At 46.4% G+C, this 25,528-nt stretch overlaps 1 protein-coding gene across 2 annotated transcripts in view; it reads left to right on the top strand.

Moving 5' to 3' along the window:
- Positions 1 to 1,439: 1,439 nt before the first annotated feature.
- The window catches only part of CCDC93 (coiled-coil domain containing 93), an 87,180-nt gene continuing 63,091 nt past the window's right edge, over positions 1,440 to 25,528 (top strand). Inside the window, exons 1-6 of one of the 2 annotated variants that reach the window (XM_067742156.1) lie at positions 1,440 to 1,636; positions 5,730 to 5,843; positions 7,329 to 7,423; positions 14,536 to 14,647; positions 18,657 to 18,755; positions 19,557 to 19,613. In XM_067742156.1, the coding sequence (XP_067598257.1) occupies positions 1,595 to 1,636; positions 5,730 to 5,843; positions 7,329 to 7,423; positions 14,536 to 14,647; positions 18,657 to 18,755; positions 19,557 to 19,613 (519 nt within the window). In that variant the 5' untranslated portion in view covers positions 1,440 to 1,594. The remainder of the gene's footprint in view (positions 1,637 to 5,729; positions 5,844 to 7,328; positions 7,424 to 14,535; positions 14,648 to 18,656; positions 18,756 to 19,556; positions 19,614 to 25,528) is intronic. The other variant, XM_067742157.1, reaches the window with a different exon arrangement.

The raw sequence follows: 25,528 nt of genomic DNA, 5'->3' as shown, positions 1-25,528 counted from the left end.
CAGTGTGGCCTACCTGAGTCCTATTACTCTCCAGGCCCTATTCCCCAAGGTACTTTAAATACAGCTATTTAGGCTTGCTGCTATGTGAGATTATGCTACCCGTTCCCTAGGCATCAACACCTGTCTGGTCATTCAACAATGGCTACAAATTATCCACCTTTAGTTCCCCTCATCCTATACCATCTCAGGGAAGGACAATTTTAAGATTACAAAGATAACACATCTGGGAAGTTACGAGTGTGGGCACCTTAGACACTGAGTTTCACTGGCTTCACAATGGGTGAGAGCAAAATATCACACAACACAGTCAAGAGAGTTCTCATAGCACCTTAATTTGCATATTCAAATTACTGCTAAATACTGTTAGCAATATTTACCAACTACATTTTAGAAGGAAATGGTCATTCTTAGGATGCTTCCAACAATTTGTATACTCTGGTTCCAGAGTAATCTCTGTTCTGTCAGGATAAACTCGAGGAGGAGTACAAAAGGCACAAAGAATTTCTTCAAGGACAAACATTAACTGAGTACCTACTTTTTAAGATGCTGGGGATGCAGAGAGGAAAACACACACAACCTCTTTGATCTCAAGGGGCTCATAGCCTCACACTCCTCGCTCTGCCCCCTCCCCCCGCCCCACCCTACATACTCACAGAGGGAAGGATCTTCCCTACAGAAAAGTTTTCACATGTCACCTCTTTCTTCATCGCTTAAACAAAAACGGCTGGAGAAGCCCATTATGGAGCGGGTGCGAGGGGCTTGTGGCTAGGGACACCACTCCTTTACATAGTTGCCATCCTCTGGAACAGACAACGGGTGCTTCAGGTAAATGATGTAGCTAAAATGACGTCAATACCGGAGTCGCGTTCTCAGAGATGACCTTCTCCTCAGGAAGAACCCGAAACTGGGGATGGTGGGGGTGAGTTCCCGGGGAACACGCTGCACTGGCTCGGACACTGGGGAGGCAGCGACCTGAAGAATCCTTCTTTGGGTACTCGGTTCCCTGGTCCGTATATCAAGAAGTTTGCCCAAGTGCGCGTTAATCATGGGACACCCCGATTCTGAGCCACAACGAGCCGGGTCTGAATCGCCAAGCTCATCAGTGCTCAAGCCTTGACCCGGAAGCAAGCGGGCTTCCGAAGTCCAGCTCGCGGAGAGGACCGAACCCACTTGGGGCATCTGATGCCCGTGAGAAGCAGAGACGGGACCCAGGATGCAAAATTTCCCCAAGATAGAAGAATAATTCCTTTTATAAAGCACCTCGAGGAAAATGCAGAGCCCCGGCGCGAAGCTCCGCAGAACCTGGAACTCGGCAGCCGGCCTGGACTGCAGCTCACACTCCAGATCGAGTCCGGACCTCTCCCGGACCTGCCCTCGCGCAGGCGCAGTCGCGCAGCGCTCCCGCCCCAACGCGCATGCTCCGGCGGGCTAGGGAGCTCCCGGCCGGCGGCGGCGGCGGCGGCGGCGGCAGCGGCGGCGGCGGGAGGAAGTTACCGCTTTGCACTCCACCCCGGTAGCAGCTTGGGGGCTGGGGACAGCTTCCTCCGGACGCTCCGCGGGCTTTGCTGCCGCTGCACGGCAGTCCGACGAGATCATGGGGTTGCCCAAGGGGCCGGAAGGCCAGGGTCTCCCGGAGGTAAGGAACCCCCCTCCCGCCCTGACACGTCCGGGTTTCCGAAAGAGGGCCAAGCCCACGGGGCCGGCTGCGATTAGGGCGCCCCGCCCCCTCTCTCAGGTGTGTCCGCCGCCGGGAGCACCGGCCCTGTCCGCTGGGGGCCGAGCAAGTGTGGGCGGGGGCGGGGACAAACTTCAGCCGGTGCCGGGTCTCCCGGGACGGAGGGAACCTTCCCAGCCCAATACCTGCGCCGACGCAGCACCAGGCCCCGCGGGGCCTGGGGTCCCACCTCTCCGGCTTCCCCCGGCAGTGTCCCGCGATCCCCGGCGCCACTCGGCTCGCCTCGAGGACAGGGGGTGCTGCGCCCAGTAGTCACGAGACGCGCGCTGGGACGGTCCGGGCTCGGGTTGTGCAAAGGGCGGTGACCTTGTGGCGCCGGCCGCCACCTCCCCGGGCCCACGGGGTCCTGGCGGCCGGCACCCGCCGCCTTGGTATCGGGAGGGAATGCCGCCCTGCGTTTGTCCCCACGCCCCGCCGGGCCGTTGGGAGGAAGTTTGGAAGCCGTGCGGAGTGGCCGTGCGGAAACCGTCGCTGCTTCTCCAGAAGGGAGGTGTTTGTTATTAAGTACTCACTTGGTCCTGAGGGACAGGATGATCAACGGTTTCTGTATTTACATACACATTACCTGGAAGGAGAGGAAAAGTGCATTACCTTTTGGCTGCAAATATCACTTAGATAGGTGGTTTGCATAGGTGGTTTGCATCTGTCCTCTATTCCAATTGATTTGCTCAAAAGCTAGTCTAGTTTACTAGATTCCTGAAAGAAATGGAATCCACGCTGCACCTCTGTCCCCTTTCTAGGGTTCTGAAGCAGGCATTTGTCAGAGGGACTGATTCCTTGACATGGTGCGTGGTCCCTTCACACTTAGCTGCCTGTGGCCAATCTTGCTTCTTTTCCCCTCTCCCCGCATCCTTAGTTCTTAAATCCCACTAGTACCACTAATTGAGGGATCACTGTTCTGTGCATAAAAGCTGGAGGTGTACTAATGGAAGGACAGACTTAAGCTGTCAGTGTGTGCTCCCAGAATGCAAATCCATTTTGTTATCTCCAGAAAACCTAGCAAGTTTTCTGACGTTTTCATTGTCCCACTGTACTACCAGTAGAGTCTTTCTAAAATAAAAAGCAACTTGCCCCTGTTTGTCCTTTGTTTAACCCTTCACTGTCAGGAGACTGGGTCTAATTTGTCACTTTTCCAAGTTCCTGGCAATTGGGAGGAAAACAGCGTGAATATAATAATCCAATTATTATCACTTCGTTCAAAGACCAGTACATATGAATATGTCATTAAGCTGTCACTAGTCCGGTTAATTCATTAAATTCAGTTTTGTAAGCCCTTTATTGTATGTATGTGAAGGATAGAGATATAGTTAGACGTGGCCCTGCCTTCCAGCTTATGTGAACTCCAGTATCAGACAACTGATAATTTAGTGTGCCTGGTTTAAGAGCTCACAGCATTCATCTTTATCAGAATTTTAGTTTTAACAATGGGATGTATTACCCAGCCTGGTGACTTTTTATGGCTTAAAGAGAGGATATTCTTTCATTCCCTGCACGTTAGCCAGTGACTCTTTTGCATTTTGTTTTAGTGTTAATCTGTGAATTGAATTTGGAGTCCTATTAACATTCTCCATTCATTGTCTCGTGCTAAAACGTTACTTCGCAGGGTGCATTGCAAAAGTACACTTCTCCATTCGTGGGATAAGTGGATGGGAAGCATGGGCCAGGCACCTGCCATGGTGTGGGCAGTGGGTGCTCATTAGGTGCAGGCTGAGGCAGGGATGCCCTTCCCCAGATGTCTTGTCGTCTTCTTGGAAGCGTTTTCATGATAAATGATTGAACGAATGAAGGGTTCCTGTTTTACATCCCGGGAGTTTTAAGAAAATACTTATACCATCCATTTTCTTTTTCTATACTATTTTTATGAACCATAACTATTCTTTATTTTCTCTTCTCTTTGTGTCTCTTGACTTGTAGATGGTTCTCAACCATCACAGATCTTTTGCCAAGGAAGAGAATGTGTGAATAATTAATATTTACTTTTGCATGTCTCCTAGGAATTAGTGAATGCTAACCTTCAGAATCTTTGATAGGCCAGACCAGGGTCCTTTGAGAGGGAAGTAAACTGAGCAGTGTTGCAAGGCTGTCTCTTCCATCACCACACACTGCAAGAGATTAAACAGTCACGTGAATAGTTCCATGTCCAGCTGTGTGCTCCTTCTTTTTTTTTTTTTTTTTTTTGCGGTACACGGGCCTCTCACTGCTGTGGCCTCTCCCATTGCGGAGCACAGGCTCCGGACGCACAGGCTTAGTGGCCATGGCTCACGGGCCCAGCTGCTCCGCGGCATGTGGGATCTTCCCGGACCGGGGCACGAACTCGTGTCCCCTGCATCGGCAGGCGGACTCTCAACCACCGCGCCACCAGGGAAGCCCTACATGTGTGCGCCTTCTCCTGGCAGTTTGTCCTTTAAAATAAACTTGAATTTCCATTATCAGTGTCACGACTATGAAAACATTTTGTTAATACGAGACTGGCTTAGGTCCTGCACTTTATGTAATGTTTGAGCATGTCATTCCATACTTAACAAGTGTGTTCTTGGGGCCTAATGCTGTTCAGAACAGAGGAGTAAACGTAGGTGGATAATATATGGAATATATGGGTCCTCCCCTGAACCAGCTAATAGTCTATTTGGAGAGACTGGCGTGTCCATTAACACCAGACATCTCACTCAGGAGAGGTTGATAATTGTATGAATGACAGACTATAAATAAAATAGAAATGCAGAGGAGTGACCACTTTAGGCTGTAGGGTTGACACTGAATAGGAGCTAGGGGTTGAAGGTGGTGTCTGGGTGGTTAGAGAATACCAGGAGAGCCGTGAAGGAATGAGAGTGAACAGGGCTTGTTTAGCTTGGCCACAGCCATGTCTGTATTGTTTTGGCAGGAGGTAAAGGATGAAGCTGAAAAGATAGGTTGCAGCCCAAGATCTGAATGCCAAACCAAGACGTTTGGAATTTATCTGATAGACAGTGAATGATGCCTTAATGATGAGGGCTGGGGGCCGAGCTGAAGAGGGATGATGAGAAAGCTGTGATTTCGGAAGGAATGAGCAAGACAAATTAACGGGGAAGGAAGATTGAGAGGCAGTTGCCATAGTCCTGGCATAATGTGCAAAGAAAAGGGAAGGGAGGATCAATGTGAGCTGCGTAGTTAAGGAAGATTTAGCAGGCATTGTTGGGTAAGGGAGTAGTCAGAGGTGGGTATGAGGATTTAAACCAGGGTACCTTGGCATTGTTTTCTGTAGAGAGGTAGTAGTTTTTTATTTTCTGCAATAATGGAAGTCAGGAAAGGTACAGTTCAGGAAAGTAAATGGAGGCAAAAGTACTGGAATATTTAGATATATTGAACTTGTAGATAAACAACCTGAGAGCAAAGGTAGGATATTAATTAAAATCATTTAAATAAAATCCTCATTTAAATGTATTAAGTGATTTTTTTATTTTTAAGGCAATCCTGTTATGTGGTAGTAATCTGCCCGTAATATATCTGGGTTGAAAGCCTTCCTTATATTTGCTGTAGAGATCAAAGTGCAGATGGAGACACATGTTTGAATTCTTTGTTCTTGTCCCTCTTGTCAGTAACTTCTAGGACCAAGATGAGTATAAACTTAAACAAAACAAACTACCTGTTCCGTCTGAAAGGAGTTTATAATCCAGTCGAGAAGCCTGCCATACGAGTCACATGTTAGAGAACAGGGTGGTAATGTGCTGGAAGCTTCCTTTCCCTGGATTCCTTCACACCTGATGAACCGTCCATACCACCTGTGCGCGTCTTCTCGCCCCCCCCCCCCCCCCCCACCTAAGACGATTAACAGCAGGTTAGGACCAGGGACCCTGTTCTGTGCGACTCTGGCAGCACTGTGTCCCCACGCTCTGGCATGAATGCCCTGATACAGCCAATGTCACCTGCTCCTTGGCAATGAGATTGTGGCATCGGAAATATACCTGGTGTTCCTTTATCCAAGGTAGCTTTTACCAGCCTTTTGCTTTCGTTTTAGGTAGAAACAAGAGAAGATGAAGAACAAAACGTCAAGTTGACTGAGATTCTGGAGCTGTTGGTGGCAGCTGGGTATTTCAGGGCAAGAATTAAAGGCTTGTCACCTTTTGACAAGGTAAGACGAAGTCTTTCTAAGCGTTAGGCTAGTTTTTGTCAGGACGGCATGGTTTACCGTGGAAAGGAGGAAGAGGTTGTGTTTTTACTTTCTCTACGTCCTTGTTGCCATTTCTCCTGGATTCAGATTCATTATGGAAGTGTTCAAATTTCCTATTAAAAGAAAATAATCATGTATCCGTAACTACACCTTGAAGTCCTTTCTGTGCACGAAGCTTTGAGCTATACAGATAAGCAAAATAAATAGTTCCTTCTTTCAAGGAACTGAAAGCTTGGGTGGGGAGATAAAGTTTATGTAAGATAAAATAATTTGAGGTAATAGGGAGCTATCCCAAGTCGGGGCACTCACAGACCATTGCCAGGTATTCTGTGGGTGGTAAACGCGGGGTTTAGAGGAGGAAGAAATCACTATGGGATGAAGTCATTTAATTCAGCAGAACCTTGAACAGTTCTTATGCACAAGGCATAGTAGTAGGTGTTGAGGGCACAAGGATAAGAACAAAGGCCTTCTACCCAAAGAGCCTGACTTCTAAAGAGTAGAGTAGGGGAGAGAGGCCAGTAAAACATCGTGCATAGACTAAAGGGCACAATTCGGTAAATGCCACAGTGAACTATGCACAGAAATGAAGCATTCAGATCAGTTGGGGCAGGCCGGGAAAGCTTCCTGGTGGAAGAAAGCGTTGAGTCCTCCAGTGGGCCACGGCCCTGGCTGCACATCACAGATTCTTTTGTGATACAGATATCTAGGCCTCAGCCATTGAAATTCTGGTTTGTTAGGTCTGGGCTGGGCACTGGAATCTGTATTTTATTATGCATCTCACATGAGTCTACAGCATAGCCAGGGATAAGATTCACTGTTGTTCTTTTCTAACATCAGGCTGTGTCTAAAAATGTTTTGTTTCAGAATGGATTTGTAGCCTTAGTCTCATCTGCATCTCCAAGAAATCCCCTGACAAAACTAGAGCAAGGTTTCTCATCTCCTTTAGGTAGTAGAAAAAAATGAGCTGTATGGAAATTAAGTAATGAGTCACAGAATGTCACCCTTGTTACCCACATATCTGGTCCATAAAATACATCATTTCTCTGCAGTCTGGCACTCGTCTATAATTGGATTAAGACTTCACCCAGCTGAGAGTGAATGTCTGTCCCATCAGTACAAAGAGGATCTATGCATCATAGGTCCGTTTAGTAATAGAAGTCAGCTTCTCAGTCCACCGGCCATGAGTCAAGTGCTCAGTAACTGCATGTGGCTAGCAGCAGTGTACTAAACAGTGCAGATACAGACTGTTCCCGTCTTTGCAGAAAGCTTTACAGTGTTCAGCAGTGCTGTTTAGGTGAATTGTAGTGGATGGAGTCAGGACACGTATTATCTCTCTGAGGGTACCCAGTTTTGTATATAAAAACGATTTATATTTTATCTACCTTCCACTTCTTCCCCTCGTCCCAAACTAGGAAGAGAAAATAGGTATCTTTTTGTGTCTTCCAGGTGGTAGGAGGAATGACCTGGTGCATCACCACTTGCAACTTTGATGTGGATGTTGATTTGCTCTTTCAGGAGAACTCGACAATAGGTCAGAAAATGTAAGTTACCCGGCTTTCCATGGAAGAGGCTGAAGGAGGAGAAAAGAGCTAACTCTTGAGCGTGTGCTACGTGCCAGAAGTTGTGTTAGACGGTTTACCTATAGGCTGAAAGAAGCCAAGGTCACACAGCTAACATATGAGAGTCACCTAATGTTATTCTGATGTTATATAGGCTATTTCTGATGCTTTTCCTTGATCGCAGTTTCTGTCGACTGCTCACGTATCTCTTTCCAAAGGCAGTGAATGTGGATGGAAGTTGAATAGGTTGGAGAAGGGGACTCTTTCCCTCCCCGTTGCCTCTGGGTAAGGCAGAGCCCCACTTTGCCTGCCATCGAGAGAAGGCAGCCTGGGCTCCTCGCTGGAGGTGTCACGGGAGGGTGCCCTGGCTGGTCGTCCGTAGCTCAGCAGGGGCTTGGTGATTTCATGAGACCATTGGGATCCCCAGTTCTGCTCAGCCCTGCCCTGGGCAGCCGTGTGACCTTGGACAAACCTTAGTTCTCTTTTCTGTAGGAAGGAGGGTTTGTGATCTCAGATCTGTATGATTCTGTGACTGACTTCCTCATTTTTCTGAAGGCTTATCCTCCCCTAAATGGATTAAAGATAGTTTACAAACACGCATGGGGAGCAGTAATACTGGAAAAGTGAAGCAAAGCAGGGAAAAAAAAGGAAACAAAAGGCAGAGTTGAGGATAAGGGACACACCTGTGAGGGGCCGTAAAGGCCCTGTTTTTCCAAGGGTGGGACACAGATTTGACTGCGAAAAAAAGAAAAAAACATGCTAAATTACCCAATATACAGTTTCCATACAGTAGAAGAAAAATAGGTCCCTGTGAATCACCAAAATTCTTAACACTAAAACCAAAAGGCGTCTCTTGGCTCCTTGTTAAGGAGGACATGCTGTTTGACACAGAGATACTGTCATCGGTGCCCGGCCATGAGTAGTGGGCTCTGTGTCCTAACACCTGTGTGGGGCTGTGGCATCATGTCCAGCGACCCGCAGTGAAAAGTCCTCCACTGGGAGGGTACGATGGAGTCCAGGCATGTGGCTCTGCTCCCTGTCGGTCCAGCTCAATCCAGAGGTAGATGGTATTCTTGTTCTTTTGTTTGTTTTTATTTAGGTGTTACATACTTGAAGATTAAAAAAAAAAAAATTCAAATACTACCAAAGGGAGCAAAACATACAGCTGATGTCTCTCCTCCTTCCTATTTTACACCCCAGTTTTATTCCCTGGAAACAGTCATCCTTGGCTGTCCAGGTTTTAGATTCTTCAGAGTGGTCACTAATACATCTCCAACAATGTATACAGTCTGTTTCATTCAAGTCTAATGAGAGGAGGCAGTTGGCTCACCTGTACCACTCACTACATCCCCTTTGTCTTCCATCTTCCACTCTTTTAATTGTTTTCTGGTTTTTCTGTGATCCCTTGCATAATTTGAATCTACTTAAGCTTCTGTTTCTTGACCCATTAACATAAGGTGGTTTCTCCTAGGTCCTAACTGAGTAAACATTTTAGTATCTCTATCTTTCCTTCTATCCTTCAGCCTCCATGTACCCTCATGACATCACTTTTATAATGTTTAGCATATAATATTTATAGTCTCTTCCGTAGTAGCAGTTAAATTGTCCGTGCTTTATCTACAGGTAAATTCTAAAAGCAAATCTATAAACAGGATTTACAATAAGAACTGAGAATTGTGATGGGGTCAGAAAGAAGGAACTGTAATCTTTTGGACCATAATCGTGCTGTTTAAAGGAGAATATTCAATGTATCATAGTCAAAAGCGATCTGTTTTCATTTATTCATAGACTCAGTAAATATCAAACTCCTACATTTACTGAACAGTCAGGCATTGTTCTGGATACATTAATGAAAAATGTCCTGCCCTCATGGAGCTTATAGTCTATTGGGGGAGACAGACCAAAAACTAATTTAATCAATAACTAAATTATATATAGAAATAATATGTGCTATGAAAAAAATTAAAGCTGGGAAGGGGTATGAGGAGGGACGTAGGGCAGGAGGCAGCTGTTTTCAGTTAATGTAGGCCTCGTTGAGAGGGTGATATTAGAGCTAAGACTTGAGGGACGAGGGTTCCAGGCAAAGGGAACTGCCACCGTGAAGGCCCCAAGCAGAAGCTTGCCTGCAGTGGAGGGCGGAGTGGGGAGCAGAGGACGTCAGCACAGAGAGGTCATGGGGACAGATCAGGTGCGGTGCCTTGTGGGTCAGAGTAAGGACTTGGGGTTTACTCTGTGTGAGATGGCAAGTCCTTGGAGGGTTTTGAGCGGAGGAGGAACATAATCTGTTCTGTGTTTAAGAAGGAACCCTGGTCCGATTACCGAATTAAGGGGAATCAGGGAGATTCTTTAGTGTATTATAGTAATCCTCCCAGGAGATGATGGTGCCCTGAACGGTGGACTAGCAGTGGTGGCATTCTGGATCTATTCTGAAGGTAGAACCAACAGGATTTCATGACATTGGATTTGGAGCGTAAGAGAGGAGCTGAGGGTGATTCGGAAGTATTTGGCCCGAGCAGGTGGAGATAGTCTGTGCAAGTCATTGAGAATCAAGCACACTGCAACTTGCTTCATGTTTATACGGCTTTTTTCCCTTGCATTTCTGATTGCCTTTTTTTTTCCTTGATGACAGAGAAGCATGTAGTTTCACCTGTAATGAAGATCAGCCAGCTTCTTAATCAGTCTGTCGACTAACATGCATTCACTGTCTTCTTGAGTACGCTCTTGGTTGAAGCCTCTTTCTGTTCCAGTTTGAGCTGATTGCTTCTTCCACCTGTGGCACCCCTCATGTTCTGGGATATCTTTCCATTGCATTCCTTCTGGGCTACGATTCTCAATCCCTTATCTGTGTTTCTGATATCTAAAGAACACTGAAAATGGGTTTTTCTTCTTTCAAGTGCCGATACAAAACTTATTTGGAAGCAACACATGACCTGAACTGACTTAAGGTTATTTATAGTCTTTACTGATCCCATTTATATGAATATTCATATGTTTTACTGCAGAAATATTCATTTCTTTGATTATAGGATGCTGCTCTAGATTTCACTGGGTCTTACCTAATACACAGTATATGCCCCTTAGGTATACTAAGGTACAAACATCTAAAGAATTCTGACTTCTGAAACACCTCTGCTCCTAAAGGGTTTGGATAAGGGATTGAGGGCGTATTGTGTTCCCTGGTAAGTATTTGATTTGTAGCTTTTAAGTGCACAGCCATGAACTACAATTGAAGGCAAAGCTGTTGACAAGGGTTAACTTGTAAAGACCCAGCAGACTCCTAGCAGTGCATCAGACAGTTGGGTCTTTTCTTATCTGCAGGAGAAATGGCATAGCCATAGGGCCCTGAATTATCCAAAAATCTTTTCTGTTTGGTTTTGGAATATGTTCTGTGTTTGGGCCCCCCCCACAAAGCTTCTGGTTACTTGCAGATCAGACTAATACCGCCGTGTGTTTGCAGTGCCTCCGCACACCCCAGCTGCTGTGAGGGGGGGCCAGCAGCACCCCTGAGGAGCACACTTGCCTGTGTACAGGGCACAGTTTTCTTCCAGGCTCCGTTGGGACCTTGTCCTCCTTCTTGAGCCTTCTTTCTTGTGGGTTGCATGAGCTTCGACCCTCTATCCCCAGCCTGTCCTAAAACCCCATTACCACAGAGTGCTATGTTCTGAGGTCCATAAATGAGATTTTAGGCTTATAACTGGCTTCATTTCTATAGCACATATTTACTAGCCACCTGTGTGCAGAGCACTTACACATGCATTTTATTATTTTACCTTCACAGCAACCCTTGAACAGGTAGGACAGGGGGATTACCCCTTGTTTTATGATGGGATCATTGGACCAGTGGGACCTGGTGGCTTGCCAGAAGTTCCGTGGTAGGTGATGGAACTTGGAGTTTAGACCCTGGTTTAATTCACTCTCTTTCACACTGTTTGCAGTGGAGGAGGAAACAGTGCACTGAACACTCAGAAAGCTAAGGAGTCAAGCCAGTCACCTGTAATGAAACGTGGGCTTGTTAGATGAGGAATCTTAGATTAGGAAGCCCATCTGGTGACCTCTGAGACTGTCGTGTTCCCTGATTTTCAGCAAGTCAGAGGATCTCCTCTGAGCTCCAGGGAGAAGCCGAATGGGGGCTGGTAGGTTTCCGCAAGAAGCCTTCCTGACTCCTGCCCCCTCAGCCGGCCTCTTTCCCTGCGGTCCCCACCCCCACTGCAGACTTGGCAGTCGTTTTTGGGAAGCGGGTTTAAGAGGGTTGTAAACCCTGAGATGACCCTGGGCGTCCTTCCCTCAGGGCCCTTATGAACTGGGAGAGTGGGCCGTCTCTGAGGAGTGGCCAGGGAGAACCTTGTCTGAAGGTAGAGGGTTGGCTGGATGGTGATTTGGAAGCTGCTGACCGGTTGCAGGCAACCAGTAACCCTACACAGACCCACAGATCTGTAGCCACTAGAGGGCGCTCTCCTCCTGCCGAGCCAAGATGTGAATGCCTAGTGAAGACCTGCCCTGAGCAAGGACGCAAAGCCGGAACTGGGGACCATCTTCATTTGCTAAGCTTAGAGTCTGGGGAGCAGGGCCAATTAGGCATCCACCTCTTCCCCTCACAGGTTGAAAAGAAATTAAGGAACAAGGAACGGGCATCTTATGGAAATCACATTAAAAAGTAAAGCTTATCAGAGAGAGAGCCTTAGCTATGTCGCCAAATGGGTTTGCCAATCCTTCCTACTAAACTGTCCCATTTGGGCCCCAGGAAGAGTTGGACGACCAGAGGCTTCTCAACTGGGGCAGGACATGTACCTCGTGGCAGAGAAGATGCATGTGTCCTAGGAACGGGCTGCTCAGAAAGGAGGGCCTGCAGGGGCTGCTGGGAGTCAGATGACACTTTCCTTCCCCGTCTCGGACCTTTTGGATAAATTACACACACACCCCTTCTGTTTGCAGTGAAAATGTCCTCCCGTGTACTTCTCTCCTGGGAGGTGGGTAGTCCTTCCTTCCGTGAATGTGTGCAGCAGGGATCAGTGTTCCCTCTCCAAATTTTTTCTCTTAACATATTGGACTTGATATCAGTGGAGCTGGGACTGGGACTGTTTCCACTCGGCAGTTTTAACCTTGGTCCCACTTTGTAAAGCTACTGTAGACATAAACATGGTTTTGTAGCATGTTCTCCAGGGATCATGGGATCATTCTCTGGGAGCTGTTTGGCTTCTGTCCCTAGATTGCTACCTTGGTTCCTACCAAGAGTGAGGGCATGAGACATACTAAAGGGACCATAGGTAAGGTAAGTACTCATCCAGGCCTGAGTTAGATGTCGGTCTTAAGGGTGTCTGTCCCCTGAGAAGGATTATGGAACTGCAGAAAGACAAAAGTATACAAGATTTCTTTGAACAAGAAATACTTTTGATAGATAGACCCCAAACTTACTGCATTTGAAGCATCTAAGAAGAACCTGGTGACCTTGTTCAGCAGGGCCTTCATCTATTAGAGAAAAGTCTGACACTTGGAGATGAGGCCACAGTAGCTGCTGTAACTAGCTACGATTTTTTTTTTTTTTTTAGTGTCTTAGATGGGGTGTAACCTAAACTATCCATAGGCTGAGCCAGAGCTCCCATTTCTCCACATGGCCTCACAAGGCCACCGCTTGTGACTTGTTTTTCAGGCTTCCTGGGCTTTGTACCATGGCTTTGGGGGTTAGCGGACCCGTTAAATAACCTCTGTTCTCTCCTTTTGAATGTGATCTGATTAAGGTATAAGAAATAGGAACCAGACAGTTGGAGATCAAGTAGCAGCTGGTTAGAGAAGATTTAAATCTGTGGTGAAGTGAACTTGCACACAACTCCCTCTATCACTCCTGCCATTAAACTGCCCCACCCAGGCCAGGGCTGAGCTGTGCGTCCAGCGGGGCGGGTGCTCAGCTCCTGACTGAGGCAGGCGATGGTCTGGGCCTCAAGGAGCCTGACTCCTGCTCTCTTCCTCCAGCCACTTCAAGAGAAGGCTGAGCAAGGTGTAGGAGACAGATCAAGTGTCCCTCGTGAGAAGTGGAAAGCACCTTCTCTCTGGAAGGAAGAGTGAGGGCGTATGGGTCCTCCAAACCTAAGATTAATTTTAGAGTATCAAAAAAAATTAAAGGCTACTTTTTTTTTTTTTGCAGTACGCAGGTCTCACACTGCTGTGGCCTCTCCCGTCGCGGAGACAGGCTCCGGACGCGCAGGCTCAGCGGCCATGGCTCATGGGCCCAGCCGCTCCACGGCATGTGGGATCTTCCCGGACCGGGGCACGAACCCGTGTCCCCTGCATCGGCAGGCAGACTCTCCACCACTGCGCCACCAGGGAAGCCCCCAAAGGCTATTTTTTATTTCAAAAATATTTTGTATTGGAGTAGAGAACTTCATTTTTTTGTTTGTTTGTTTGAGCATGAGGCCTCATGTTTTGTCTTAATATTCTTGGCACCTGGCACAGAGTCTGGTAATTATTTGTTGCTTAAATGATATTTAGAACAATTTTTTTAATGTTTAACCTAATGGTTTCCAGACTTGGAAAAAGTAGGGCAGTTAAGTGAAATGTAAAAGAATATGCAACACTAATAACTTTTTATTTTACCATGTAAGGTTGTTAAAAACATCGCCATAACTTCAAGAAACAAAATATTTTAATATAAAAAGTAGGACGAGGTCTTCGCTGGTGGCGCAGTGGTTGAGAGTCTGCCTGCCGATGCAGGGGACACGGGTTCGTGCCCCGGTCCGGGAAGATCCCACATGCCGCGGGGCGGCTGGGCCCATGAGCCATGGCCGCTGAGCCTGCGCACCCGGAGCCTGTGCTCCGCAACGCGAGAGGCCACAACAGTGAGAGGCCCGTGTACCGCAAAAAAAAAAAAAAAAAGTAGGACGAGCACGACCTTAGAATTAAGGATGAAGGTAGTTTTGTGTCCTTACACACACACAAGCCTCAGCTGTGCTTATTTTTCTCAATTTGCCATCAGGAGAAAAATGGTCATGGTCTGGTATTGCGAAACCTCAGATCCCTCTGGGTCGCAGCCAGACTTGAGAGATGTCTTAAGAGCCACTTGGTGTGTCCTCACTCTTGGCTTGTTGTTTTTCTCTGAGCAGAGCTCTGTCAGAAAAAATTGTCTCCGTCCTGCCAAGAATGAAATGTCCACACCAGCTGGAGCCCCACCAGATCCAGGGGATGGATTTTATTCACATATTTCCTGTTGTCCAGGTAAGAGCATCTGTGGGGTTTCTTGCCCTCCAAACACTGGAATTCCTGTAACGGGTCTGGCTCTTGGGCCGTCTGGCCTAGATCCTGGATCTGATGGGTGTGGTATGGATTTGGTGGCAGCAGAACACGATGACACTCCTCAGAACGTTGCCAGTACTCAGTCTACCCTAGTTTCACACCGTCACCTGTTCTGGTCTTTGAATGTTTCCATTAGTAGCTTTTCATTGCCCTTCTGGTAAAGATGGAAGCCCATAGCCCCCCCATCGCACCCCATGTGCTGGTCCCCTTTGACCTCTCCAGCCTCAATTTATTCTTTGCTTTTCTTTATTCTTTCTATTCTAGCCCCTCTGACTTTCTTTCAAATTTCCTCATACACACTGTGCTTCCTCCTGTCACGGGGCCTTTCAGGGTGGGAAGGTCTTCCCTTCTCTCCTTACCTTTATCTTCCAGATCTCAGTTCTATCAAGCCTTCTCAAGAAAGCTTCCCCTGACTGCCAGATCTAGAGCAGGTTCCTTTGCTATATCCTCTTATACGGCATATTCCCTACCCTCACAGGAAGCTTCCTCACTGCAGTTTGTGACCGTGTCCATTCAATGTTCGGTTATTTGTACCTCTCTCCCATCAGACTGTAAGCTTCCTGAGGGCAGGTACCATGGCTGTCCTGCTTGCTCTCGTGTCTCCGGCACCTCTTGGAATGTCTGGCACGTTGTAGGCATTCAGTCCTAACAAAGGACTAAATTTCTAACTGGAGACTTATCTCCACCCCGACTTTTTCCCCAAGGCCCTGTGATTAAGTGGCCATGCTGTACAAGTCCCTGTATTCTGTGCAGTTCTTGTGTCTCAGCCCCTCCTCCAGGCACCACAGAAAGAAGAGGAGCAAAGGGACTTAACTTAGTTGCCTGCTGGGTGGACAGTACTTTGCCTCGGATCCTAATAGAGTTCTTTGAAGCATCTATTGTAATGCCTGTCTTACATCTGAGGAAAGGGAGACTCGGAAACGATAATCAGTTTGCTTAAGGGCAGAGAACTAGTGAGCGGAGAGGCAGATTCCTCTCAACTCCTTGTCTTTAAGCCTGTACTTTCCCCTCCACCACCATGCAGCCACCCCGAGGAAAGCCGCACAGCCCCTGCAGGAGGGGTTTTGTGATTCTGTTCAGATTATGTAGCGTAGCAGTGAAGAGCCTGGACTCTGGAGACTTCCCGGGTTCACATCTTGGCTCTGCCACTTTCCAGCTGTGTGATCTTGGGCAGATGACTAAACTTCTTACCTGAGAAGTAGAAATAATAATAGTACCTACCTGGTGGGATGGAAGCTGAGTAAGTTATTATGTGTAAAGCACTTGATTGAAGGGCTGGCACCTTTCAGTGAGTGCTCTGTAAGTGTTATATAGTTGTCTCTGTTGTTGTTAACTGTTATTGGGACTCTTCCCCTGCACTAGACTGCAAATCAAATACGTTGACATTTATAACTGAAATTTGTAAACTTGAGGCTAGGACTTGAACTCAGGATTTGACTTGTTTGTCTGTTAGGGGATGGATGGTACCCAATCATTTTGTGAAAGTAAGAAGTAGGGAGTCTGTGTAGATGCTTACAGAAGCCTCCAACCCCATCATACTGTGAAGTTGTCGCCCTTTCCCCTGAAGCCTGGATCTCTAGTGACTAGACCTTACTCAAAACTCTGCTAGAACTTTGAGGACCCAAACTCTAGTCCATATATGAGAAGGGGATGAAAGGGAAGTGATTGTCTACAGTTGGTTTGGGCATTTTGAGTATCTAATGTTTGTGTTGTGAGCGGAATGTCGGAGGGCTTCCTGTCTGGATGTGAGAGCCTCTCTCAATGGTTACCCCATATCTTAATTTCGTGGATCTGTAAAATTTTGAAGTGCACATAGAGGTTGACCTGCGGTTGCAACCTGTATTTTGGCAAGAAGGGACGTTTTTAAAGGCAACAATTACTTTGCTTTCTTTACCATCCTAAAAGAAAGGCCATTTAACTCTCACTCTCAGAATAAAGGACAGTCCTTCAAATGGAATACATGTAGCCTTATGAAAAACTCGCCACATGCCTGTAGTTTTCTGTTTTGCCAGACACCAGTGAAAGAGCAATCGTGGACCAGCCACTGGGAACCACTGGTTGTCTTGTGTGGGACTAGAGGCCCACCACCCTTGTTTGCGCTGTTTAGCACAGCTGTGGTGACACTCTCTGAATGCAACCAGGAGGAAAGAAGAGCTAACTTCCGGCTACTGGTAGTTCCAGGTCACGTCTTTTTCTCCCATGTGGGGCACATGAATCCTGTGAGGGTAGGTATTTTTCTCAAATGCTAGGGGCTTATGGCAGAGCTCAGCTGTCCTAGAGGTTCCCTCAGCAGCCCTTCATGCTGGGAACTCCAAAACACAGCGGTCGAGTCTCTAAGGAATCCTTTGAATCCTTTGAATCAACGGGCTTTGCCTTCCTCATCTGAGCATGTTCTCCAGGATCCAGCCAAGTTACAACTCAGTGTCGATCTAATTAACAGAGGCACATCTGAAAAGGCAACAACAATGAAAGGCCAGAAACTGGATCTCCCGATGCAAAGCAAAGCAGAGAGAAATTGAGTTGAACAGTGACTCAGCCTCCTTAGATGTCCAGGGCCGGTGCTGGGGTACAGGTGAGGGGCTGGAGTAGCCCCGAATGCCCTCCGACTTTCTGCCCCTGCCCTTCTGGATTTTAGTCAGTGCCTGAGGTCATTGTTTGGAGGTGGGGTGGAGTGGAATGATGGGAACAAATGGAAGATACTAGCAACAAAAGAATACTCCTCATAGAATTATTTGCAGCCACTGCTGTCCTGGGAAGCTGCTTCCTAAGTGTGTCCTTTACTTGAGCTGGCCGCCCTCCCTGAGCGCACGTTCCTGCCGTCCCCGCAGGAGCCCTGTGCCATGTGCATGTATCTGAACCTTGCCACGTGTGGCCCCACCCCGGGGAAGCACAGCTCCTGTCCAGAAACTGCTTCTGAGATGTAGTAGCTCTCTCTGGAGAGAGAATGGCATCCCTCCATAAAGTTCTTTAGTAATAACGGGAATGAATGAAGAGTCAGGAGGAGAAGCAAAGGCTCTTTTTGCACTTTGCATTCTCACCCGCAGAGCACCTGGGCCTCCCGCAGCCTGTGGGGCGTGGGTGTGTGCACGTGTGTGTTTCAGTTCCCTCGAGTTGTAAGTCAGCGGGCGTGAGGAGCGGCTCCTTGTGCGTATCGACCCGGTCGACCCAGGACACGTGGCGTGAAGCCCAGACGCACGGTGTCCTGATGTGGCCGGCAGCTGTGTGGCTGCTGGCTGTGGGTCGGTGGGCGGATCACGTCGTCTCTCCGAGCTTCCGATTCTGTAAAACGCGGCCAGTGCCAATTACCTTATAGCGTTGGGTGGATTCGAGAGCTCTGCTGTGGGTGCCGAGCTAACCTGAAGCCTAGGGCTTGTACTCAGTACCCCTGGTCTCAAGTCTGAATATCGGGGGGATTTTTTCCCACCTATCACACGAGGGTTACACTAGGCATTCTCACTGGTTCCCTTCCCTCCCTCTGGTCTGTGGTGCAAGCAGCACGGGAAGGAGAGAGCTCCAGTAAGATCTGCCACTAGGCGCAGGGAGGTTTGGGGGACAGCTCTGTTTGCGTCGGGCTCCAGGTGTTTACAGAGCTGTCTAGTACTTGTGTTTCATTTGCTCCCACAATTGCTCTGTGACGTGAAGGGAACTGATACTCTCACCTCCTCTTTAGCAGAGAGGGAAACTGAGGCCCGGGCACCTGAAGCGAGGCCCGAAGGCTCCTGCGCGGCTGTCAGCTCAGGTCCCCCTGGATCTCAGCATCCAGACACCCAGCGGCTGCTTTTCCTGCGGGCAGTACGTGTTGGTGGTTATTCGCCGCCTGGGCAGTTCACGTTCTGTGATTCGGGCGCAGGACCTGTGCCGTCTCTGAGCTGGCCTTTACCACAGTGTGTTTCATCCCCGTCGGCTCACAGTTCCTCACTTTCTTCCCCAGTGGCTGGTGAAGCGAGCTATAGAAACAAAAGAAGAGATGGGCGACTACATCCGTTCCTACTCCATTTCCCAGTTCCAGAAAACCTACAGTCTCCCTGAGGTCAGTGTTCTTTTCTAGCCCAGTTGTGAACCTGAGTGCACAGTGAGGGACCCCTGGGAAGGCGCAGAGTACGCTCAGGCTCCCCTGCACTCCCACCCACCTGCGTGGCCTCCCTGCCCCCACCTGATCACCCCTGAAACTGGGCCTCCTGGTTCATTAGAATTGCCTGTTTAAATGGGCATGAGTGTCAAGCCCTACAGTTTTGTCCTTGTCTCTCAATTTTCGTACTGGATCTGGACCTCTTGTTAAATTATAAGAGCATTACAAGAGTGTATTTTTGTATAGTCATATAAAGGTTTTTGAGAGCCCACCTGCTTGGGACACACCTATAGTAACAGCTGAATAGTAATCACAACAACAGTACTAGCTGGTCACTGTCAGATACTGTATTCCAGTCCCGGCACATCACATGCCTTCTATTTTTTGATCCTCATGACTGTTCCCTGAGATAGGCGGTATCATCCCCGTTTTGCAGGTGGAAAAGCTAAGGCTTAGCGGTTAGGTAACTTGCTGAGGTTTCAGAGCTCATACGGATTTGAAGTGAAAACGCTTGTCTTCACCACTACACTCTGTGGTCCCCCCTTTTTCTCACCGGCTATAGGGATCTGTTTTGCAGCCATCGGCAGAGGCCCTAGCTTTTTCCCATGCAGGATATATTCCAATTTGTTCGAAAATTGAGACTTCTTCAGGCAAAGTTGTGATGAGAAGTCAGTTTATAAGACGGACTGCTGAGCAGTCCAGTTGAGTTTCAGTCTTTACGCAGGAAGATTTGTTTCATCCCTGTGTCTTCTTGTCTGGCAGGATGATGACTTCGTCAAGAGAAAAGAAAAGGCCATCAAGACAGTTGTTGACCTCTCGGTGAGTTCCCTGCCCGAGTTCTTCTGTAAGGGAAGAACGTAGGGTCGTAGCCTCCAAGTAGCCCTTTGAGGTAAATCACAAAAGCCCCTGCCCCCCGAGGTTTCTATCTGCCGGGTTGCCCAGGAGCTGATCTCAGGTGCACATGTGAGGGAGGCCCTGCCTGCCGTGCGTGCCTGGTACCCGATGCCAGCGTTCAGGGTAGAACGTGCCACAACCACTGCCCTGTTTCCCTTACTTCCAGTTTTCCAGACCCGAAGCCCTTCCTCATTTGTGCCAGCGGCAGCTGTAAACTTCACATAGTTCCAAAGAGCAGATGACGAACTAGAGCTGATGCATTGAGGTGACCACCACCATGACGCCTTCAGAGAGGCAGAGTAGCGTCTGAGCTTTGTGTGGGAAACTCTGGGATGGCCTTTGTCCCCAAGCACAGTGTATCTTAACCACAGGGTCTGCACTCATGTGCCCACTTCCCCAGTACAAGGGCCAGAGGAGAGCTTTGGGCCTTTTCAAAACACTCTGGGCCAGAGCCCAGCAGGACCTTGTCAGCCTTCACCCCTCAGCCTTCCTACTTGAGCTGATGGGAATGGAGCCGCAATGCCTGGGTGTAAATTCACTTTCTTTAGAAAATAATGTCTAGAGTTATTCTGCTTTTTTTTTTTTTTTTTTACTTTTAAGAATAAATGTGTGGTCTCCCCAGGTGATTACTGTGAAAAGAATAACAGTAGTTTGATGATGAAAGACGTGAAATGCTCATTTAAAACAGAAAAGCCTTTGTCAGTTTATGGTTGTAATTTGTATCTTTTCCACAGTGCCATTTTGGAAATGGGAGAAATGGAAAACCTTTAACATAGTTATACTCTGAAGCCAGGTGCCGTTTTCAGATTTGGTGGCACTATTAAATAATAATACCAAGAGGACATGATAGAACAGCAAGTAATTTTTTTTCCTGGTTGTGAGGTAGATGTTCAGTTTAGAACATCTTTAAAGTTTTCTTTAAAAAGATTGATAGGTGAGAGGAAGAAAATCAACCTTAATCTAACAACACAGAAGCAGCCACTTTTGATGTTTGGACATATTTCTTCTGTGTTTTTAATGTGTATTTTTATAGTGAATTAGAATTATACTTTGAATGTAATTTTGTAGTTTTTTTTTTCCACTTACCAATATAGAGTCTTGTATGCTGTTAAAGGTTCCTCCTAATCGCATTTTCATGACAAATAATAACCAATTGGTTGGATGTGCTGTTGCTTTCCCTTGTTTTAAATGATGCTTCATTTAAAAGAAGTGAAAAGAAATGCTTTCATTTCTCCCTCTGATACAGGGAGCTGGGGAGCCAGTGGCAGGAGAGGAAGGGAAATTCTCTTTTCCCTATAAACTCTGTACTACTTGGATTTTATACTAAGTCTGTGTATTACCTATGCAAAAACAATAACGTAAAAACTATTTAATTGTTTTTAATTAAGAAGCTGTAGGAAGTTTATTTTTCCAAAATTATAACTACAGGCATATATTACTGTATCAAATCTTATAAAATCCAATTCTTTTTTTTTTTGATATTTTCAGCATGTTGTTTTATTTTATTTTATTTTATTGGAGTATAGTTGCTTTACAACATGGTGTTAGTTTCTGCTGTACAGCAGAGTGAATCAGCTATACGTATACATATATCCCCTCTTTTTTTGGATTTCTTTCCTATTTAGGTCACTGCAGAGCACTGAGTAGAGTTCCCTGTGCTATACAAAAGGTTCTCATTAGTTATCTATTTTATACATAGAATCAATAGTGTAAAAAATATTTAATGTTTAATTGAATATCTTCATGTGCAAATCTCACTTGGAGCCCTGGGTAGAGAGTGAGAAACATTGCATTTTTTGGCTGTATCACCAAGAATAAAAGGCCAGTGTAGCTGTTGATCAAACTGGGCCTGATGTCTCTTTACCTATTCAACATTTCAGGCCTCTAGAGACACATTATTTCTTCTTCTCATTTGTAATGGAGTTTTTAAAGATAATCGTCTTCTGCTTGGCAATATGACTTAAATTCTTAATGGAATTTAGGGAGATAATGACAGTGACAAATATATAGGGCCCAAACATTGTTCTAAGCATTTATATATAACTTATCTAGTGCTCACCACAACCCTATGAAGTAATAGTATTTTTTTTTTTTTGACAGGTGAGGAAACTAAGGCACAGATCGGTTATGTAGGTTGCCCTAGGTCACATTGGTGATGATGGAGCCAGGATGCAATAAAATGCTAGATAAAATGCTGTTTGCAGCTCATTAGAAAATAATAAAAAGATAAAGGAAAATGGAAAAAAAAATTGTAGGTCTCTGATAATAGTTCAAATTGCTTAGTTTATTTCCTTCTTTTATGTGCGAACTTACTTCTCCGTTGACTGTCAATACATTTGCAACAGGAATGATAAAAAAATTTTTATGGATGGCCAGAGCTGGCCTTTGGGTTTTGTTTGTTTGTTTTCTACACTCTCTGTCTACTGAGAATACTCCCCCATTTCTAGATGCTGTCTTCTTAGGTTTCTGAGCTGAGCTCTGTTGCCATTAACTTCCGTCCTTCCCACCCACCACTGCTGCACACGCTTGCTTGCGGCCTTGGAGTGAGGGTCCCAGGAGCTTGTCAGGGACTCCAGGGCTCCATGTCCCTGTCTTCTTCTTGTGAGTCAGTGTAAGACATGAAACAGCTTGCTGGGGTTTGTTTGCTGTCACTCTCTCCAAGGGGAGTCCCTCCCCTCGTAAAGGGAATAAAGTCTTTCCTGGGTGACCAGGGTGGGGCTCTTGGCAAGTCTTAGTTTCTCAAGAATGTTTTCTTCTCCTTCCAGCCTCTCTCCAGTTCTGCCCTTCAGATGTCTCATCACTGTTTCTTACCTACCCCTTACTGACAAATGTAGAATCCCAAATTTAAACTCTGAATGGTAAATTAAGGATTAAAATTCGCTCTTACATACAGTGCCGGGTTTCTAGAGCCAGCCTTTTATAAAATATGCATGTAGCTGCCGGGTACTGACTGAGTGCCTTCTATGTGCTTGACATCTAATGAGGCGTTTTACAAGCATTATCTCATGTACTCATCAACACTCAAGGACTTATGCGTTACATTTCCATTTTATAAATCAGGAAGTTGAAACTCAGAAAGGTTAATAAATTCCGTACACAGTTGCAGAGCTGAGAAGAGGCAGCCAGGTTTTCATTTGACATCTGGCTCCTCAGACACAGCAGGTGTTGGTGCGTCTCTAGTTTTCTCACTCTTCACCTGGTCTCTGATTTCCTGCACATCCCTGACACTGATTTGGCCCTAATGTTTCTGACTGATTTCAGGACCCTGGGGTGTTATTTATCAGGGTCCCAGAGACTCAAATGCATGCAGAGCGGTTGGGTGCTCTGCCCTTGTGAGGGCATCTACTCTGCCTTTGCCCGTTTGAAGACCATTTGTCCAGCTGGAGAATGGGTGCCACGTGGAGACTGTCCTGTTGTCTTTTTCTTCCATCTATTAACAAGTTATCACTGTGCCTCAACAAGCAGACTTTACTTACTCTTGCTTATGTGTCTTTTTAAAAATAAATATTAAACATTTTAATATTTTTCAAAAAGTTTTAGCTTATAAGAATATAAGCTTGTCTTGTCTTTCGCCATCTTTGTAGGACTGTTCCAGTTTTTTGCATTCATCCTTGGTTATGTAGCTCATCTATTTTTTCGATGCATGATTTTTTGTTTTACAAAAGGTTATTTTTCTTTCATACTACTACTGTGGTAATAATGAAAAATTAGGCAATGGAGAGAAAGTACAAAGACTTAATCACCCACGATACCACCAGCCAGGGATAACCACTGTTATTCCAAGTAGGAAATACATAGTTATAGATATCAATATAGAAAATTAGAGATCACAAAAAATGACGTGATACTATATATTCTGTTTTGTTGTGTGGTTATTCTGCTCAACAGTATAATCAAGGATATATTTCCATGCCAATAAATATACCTCCATAGCATTTTCAGTGGCTGTACATTACGCATTGTGTGGTACTAACTTAACTAGCTTAGTTTGTTTTTTGGGGGGTTTTTTTTGGTTTGGTTTTGTTTTGTTTTGGCTATCATGTAGGACATCCCCATAGCTAAATTTTTTCTTTTATCTTTAATTATTTACTTGGGTTACATTCCATGAAGTGGAGTTGGTTCAGAGGTTATGCCTCAACCTGTTAGTACCTCTTGCCAAGATTGCCTGGCAGAAAGGCTGTTGTGTGAACTTTTAACTTCTGAGCTCATCACCTTCCAGTGTTCTCTCTTTTTGTCTTGGCCTCATTTTTCCTCATCCTGGGGATTATTCCCAGTACTTCTGCTTCTCCTTTGAGATGTGTTCTTTCCTTGACGTCTCCATACCTCCTTTTTACGGAATAGGCGGCCGCTTTGTAGAAGGCCCGCTTGATGGGAGGTGGTATTTTCAAAGGACATAAGAAAATGAAACTATTGCCCAGGACAGGCCTCCCCTTACCCTTCCACTCTCGCATCGTAATCGTAATCGCTCATTTGTCTCACCTAATGTGCTGTGGTACAGTCTACTTCCTCCCTTTCTGAACTGTCAGCCTTCCATATTCATGAAGTATCTGACCTGTGCAGTGAGGTCTTTTACTCCCTCTCAACCTTGAGTAAAGAGTAGCCGTGAAATTTTACCCAAAGCCCCCAAAGATACATTTGCTTACTATTTGCTGAGCATTTCTTGGTAATGTTTAGAATTTTGTATGAGAACAGAGGGGACAGAGGGAAAAAAAAAAAAGACTTCTTATTGGTCCCCTAAGAGACCAGGTCATTTAAAACTACGACTCCACTGTGTTCTTCCATAGGAAACGCTGTGAGGAGGGCCTTTCTTTCCAGGACATGAAATGTAAACATGGCAACATAAGTAAAAAAAAATATATTAGTACATTTTATCAATAATAGCAAATATACGCATGTATGTATATCTTAGCCCTTAATGTGTATCAGATAACGTTAAGTAGATTGGCTAATCCTTACGACTCTCTCCATATACCTATTTTACAGATGGAAAACCTCAGAGGTTAAAGTAGTTTGCCCCAAATCAGAGAGGTAGTAATGGGGCACGGGTTAAAACCCTGTCTGTCTGACTCCATATATATTCATTCCATAATAGTAATTGAGCACTCACTGTGTGCCAGACCGCATTCTAGGGTATGAGGTGAGAGCAGGAGCATTGCAGCTGTAAGGGATTCAAGGGATTTCGGGACTCGTCAAGGGAAAAGATGTGACGGGGGGTTAGCAGTAGCACACACAGTGTCTCTGGGCGATGCTTTGACAGGTTAGCCTGAAGGGTGGGGAGGCTGTCAGTGCGCAGGCCATCCCGAGGCCTAGGCGCCGGGGCCACCATTCAGAAGGGGAGGCAAGGAAACGAGGGAGCCTCGGCCGGGGCAGGTTGGAGAAATCTGCAGGGCAGCTGCAGCCTGGGGTCTTTATAGCCATGGGGCTTGTCGTATCTGTGGTTTGCAAATGTCAGGTGTGGTTCGGCAGAGCATGCAACGTGGGCGGGCTGTAAGCCGCTCGGCTCTGCTTAGTGGGGCCCTCTTTTAAACAACTGGGGCTGTGAAAAGTTTGAGGTTGGCGCTGGAGGGTTTTGAGCTGTGGGTCTCAGCCTGCTGTGAAGAAGTAAAGCTAGGAGTCGATATACAGAAGCCGTCTTGGCTCATGTATACAAAACAGTGAGCTCATTCTTACCCACCAAGTTACACTGTTTGGTACAAACTCAAGGGGACCTGAGGTGGGACTTGTGCCGGACCTCAAACAACAGAAGACAGGGGCTTCCCTGGAGGCGCAGTGGTTGAGAGTCCGCCTGCCGATTCAGGGGACACGGGTTCGTGCCCCGGTCCGGGAGGATCCCACATGCC

Source organism: Pseudorca crassidens, chromosome 6 (genome assembly GCF_039906515.1).
Source record: "Pseudorca crassidens isolate mPseCra1 chromosome 6, mPseCra1.hap1, whole genome shotgun sequence".
NCBI classification, from domain to species: Eukaryota; Metazoa; Chordata; class Mammalia; order Artiodactyla; family Delphinidae; genus Pseudorca; species Pseudorca crassidens.
Note: the sequence above shows the minus strand (reverse complement) of the source record. Positions and strands in the feature narration are given on the sequence as shown.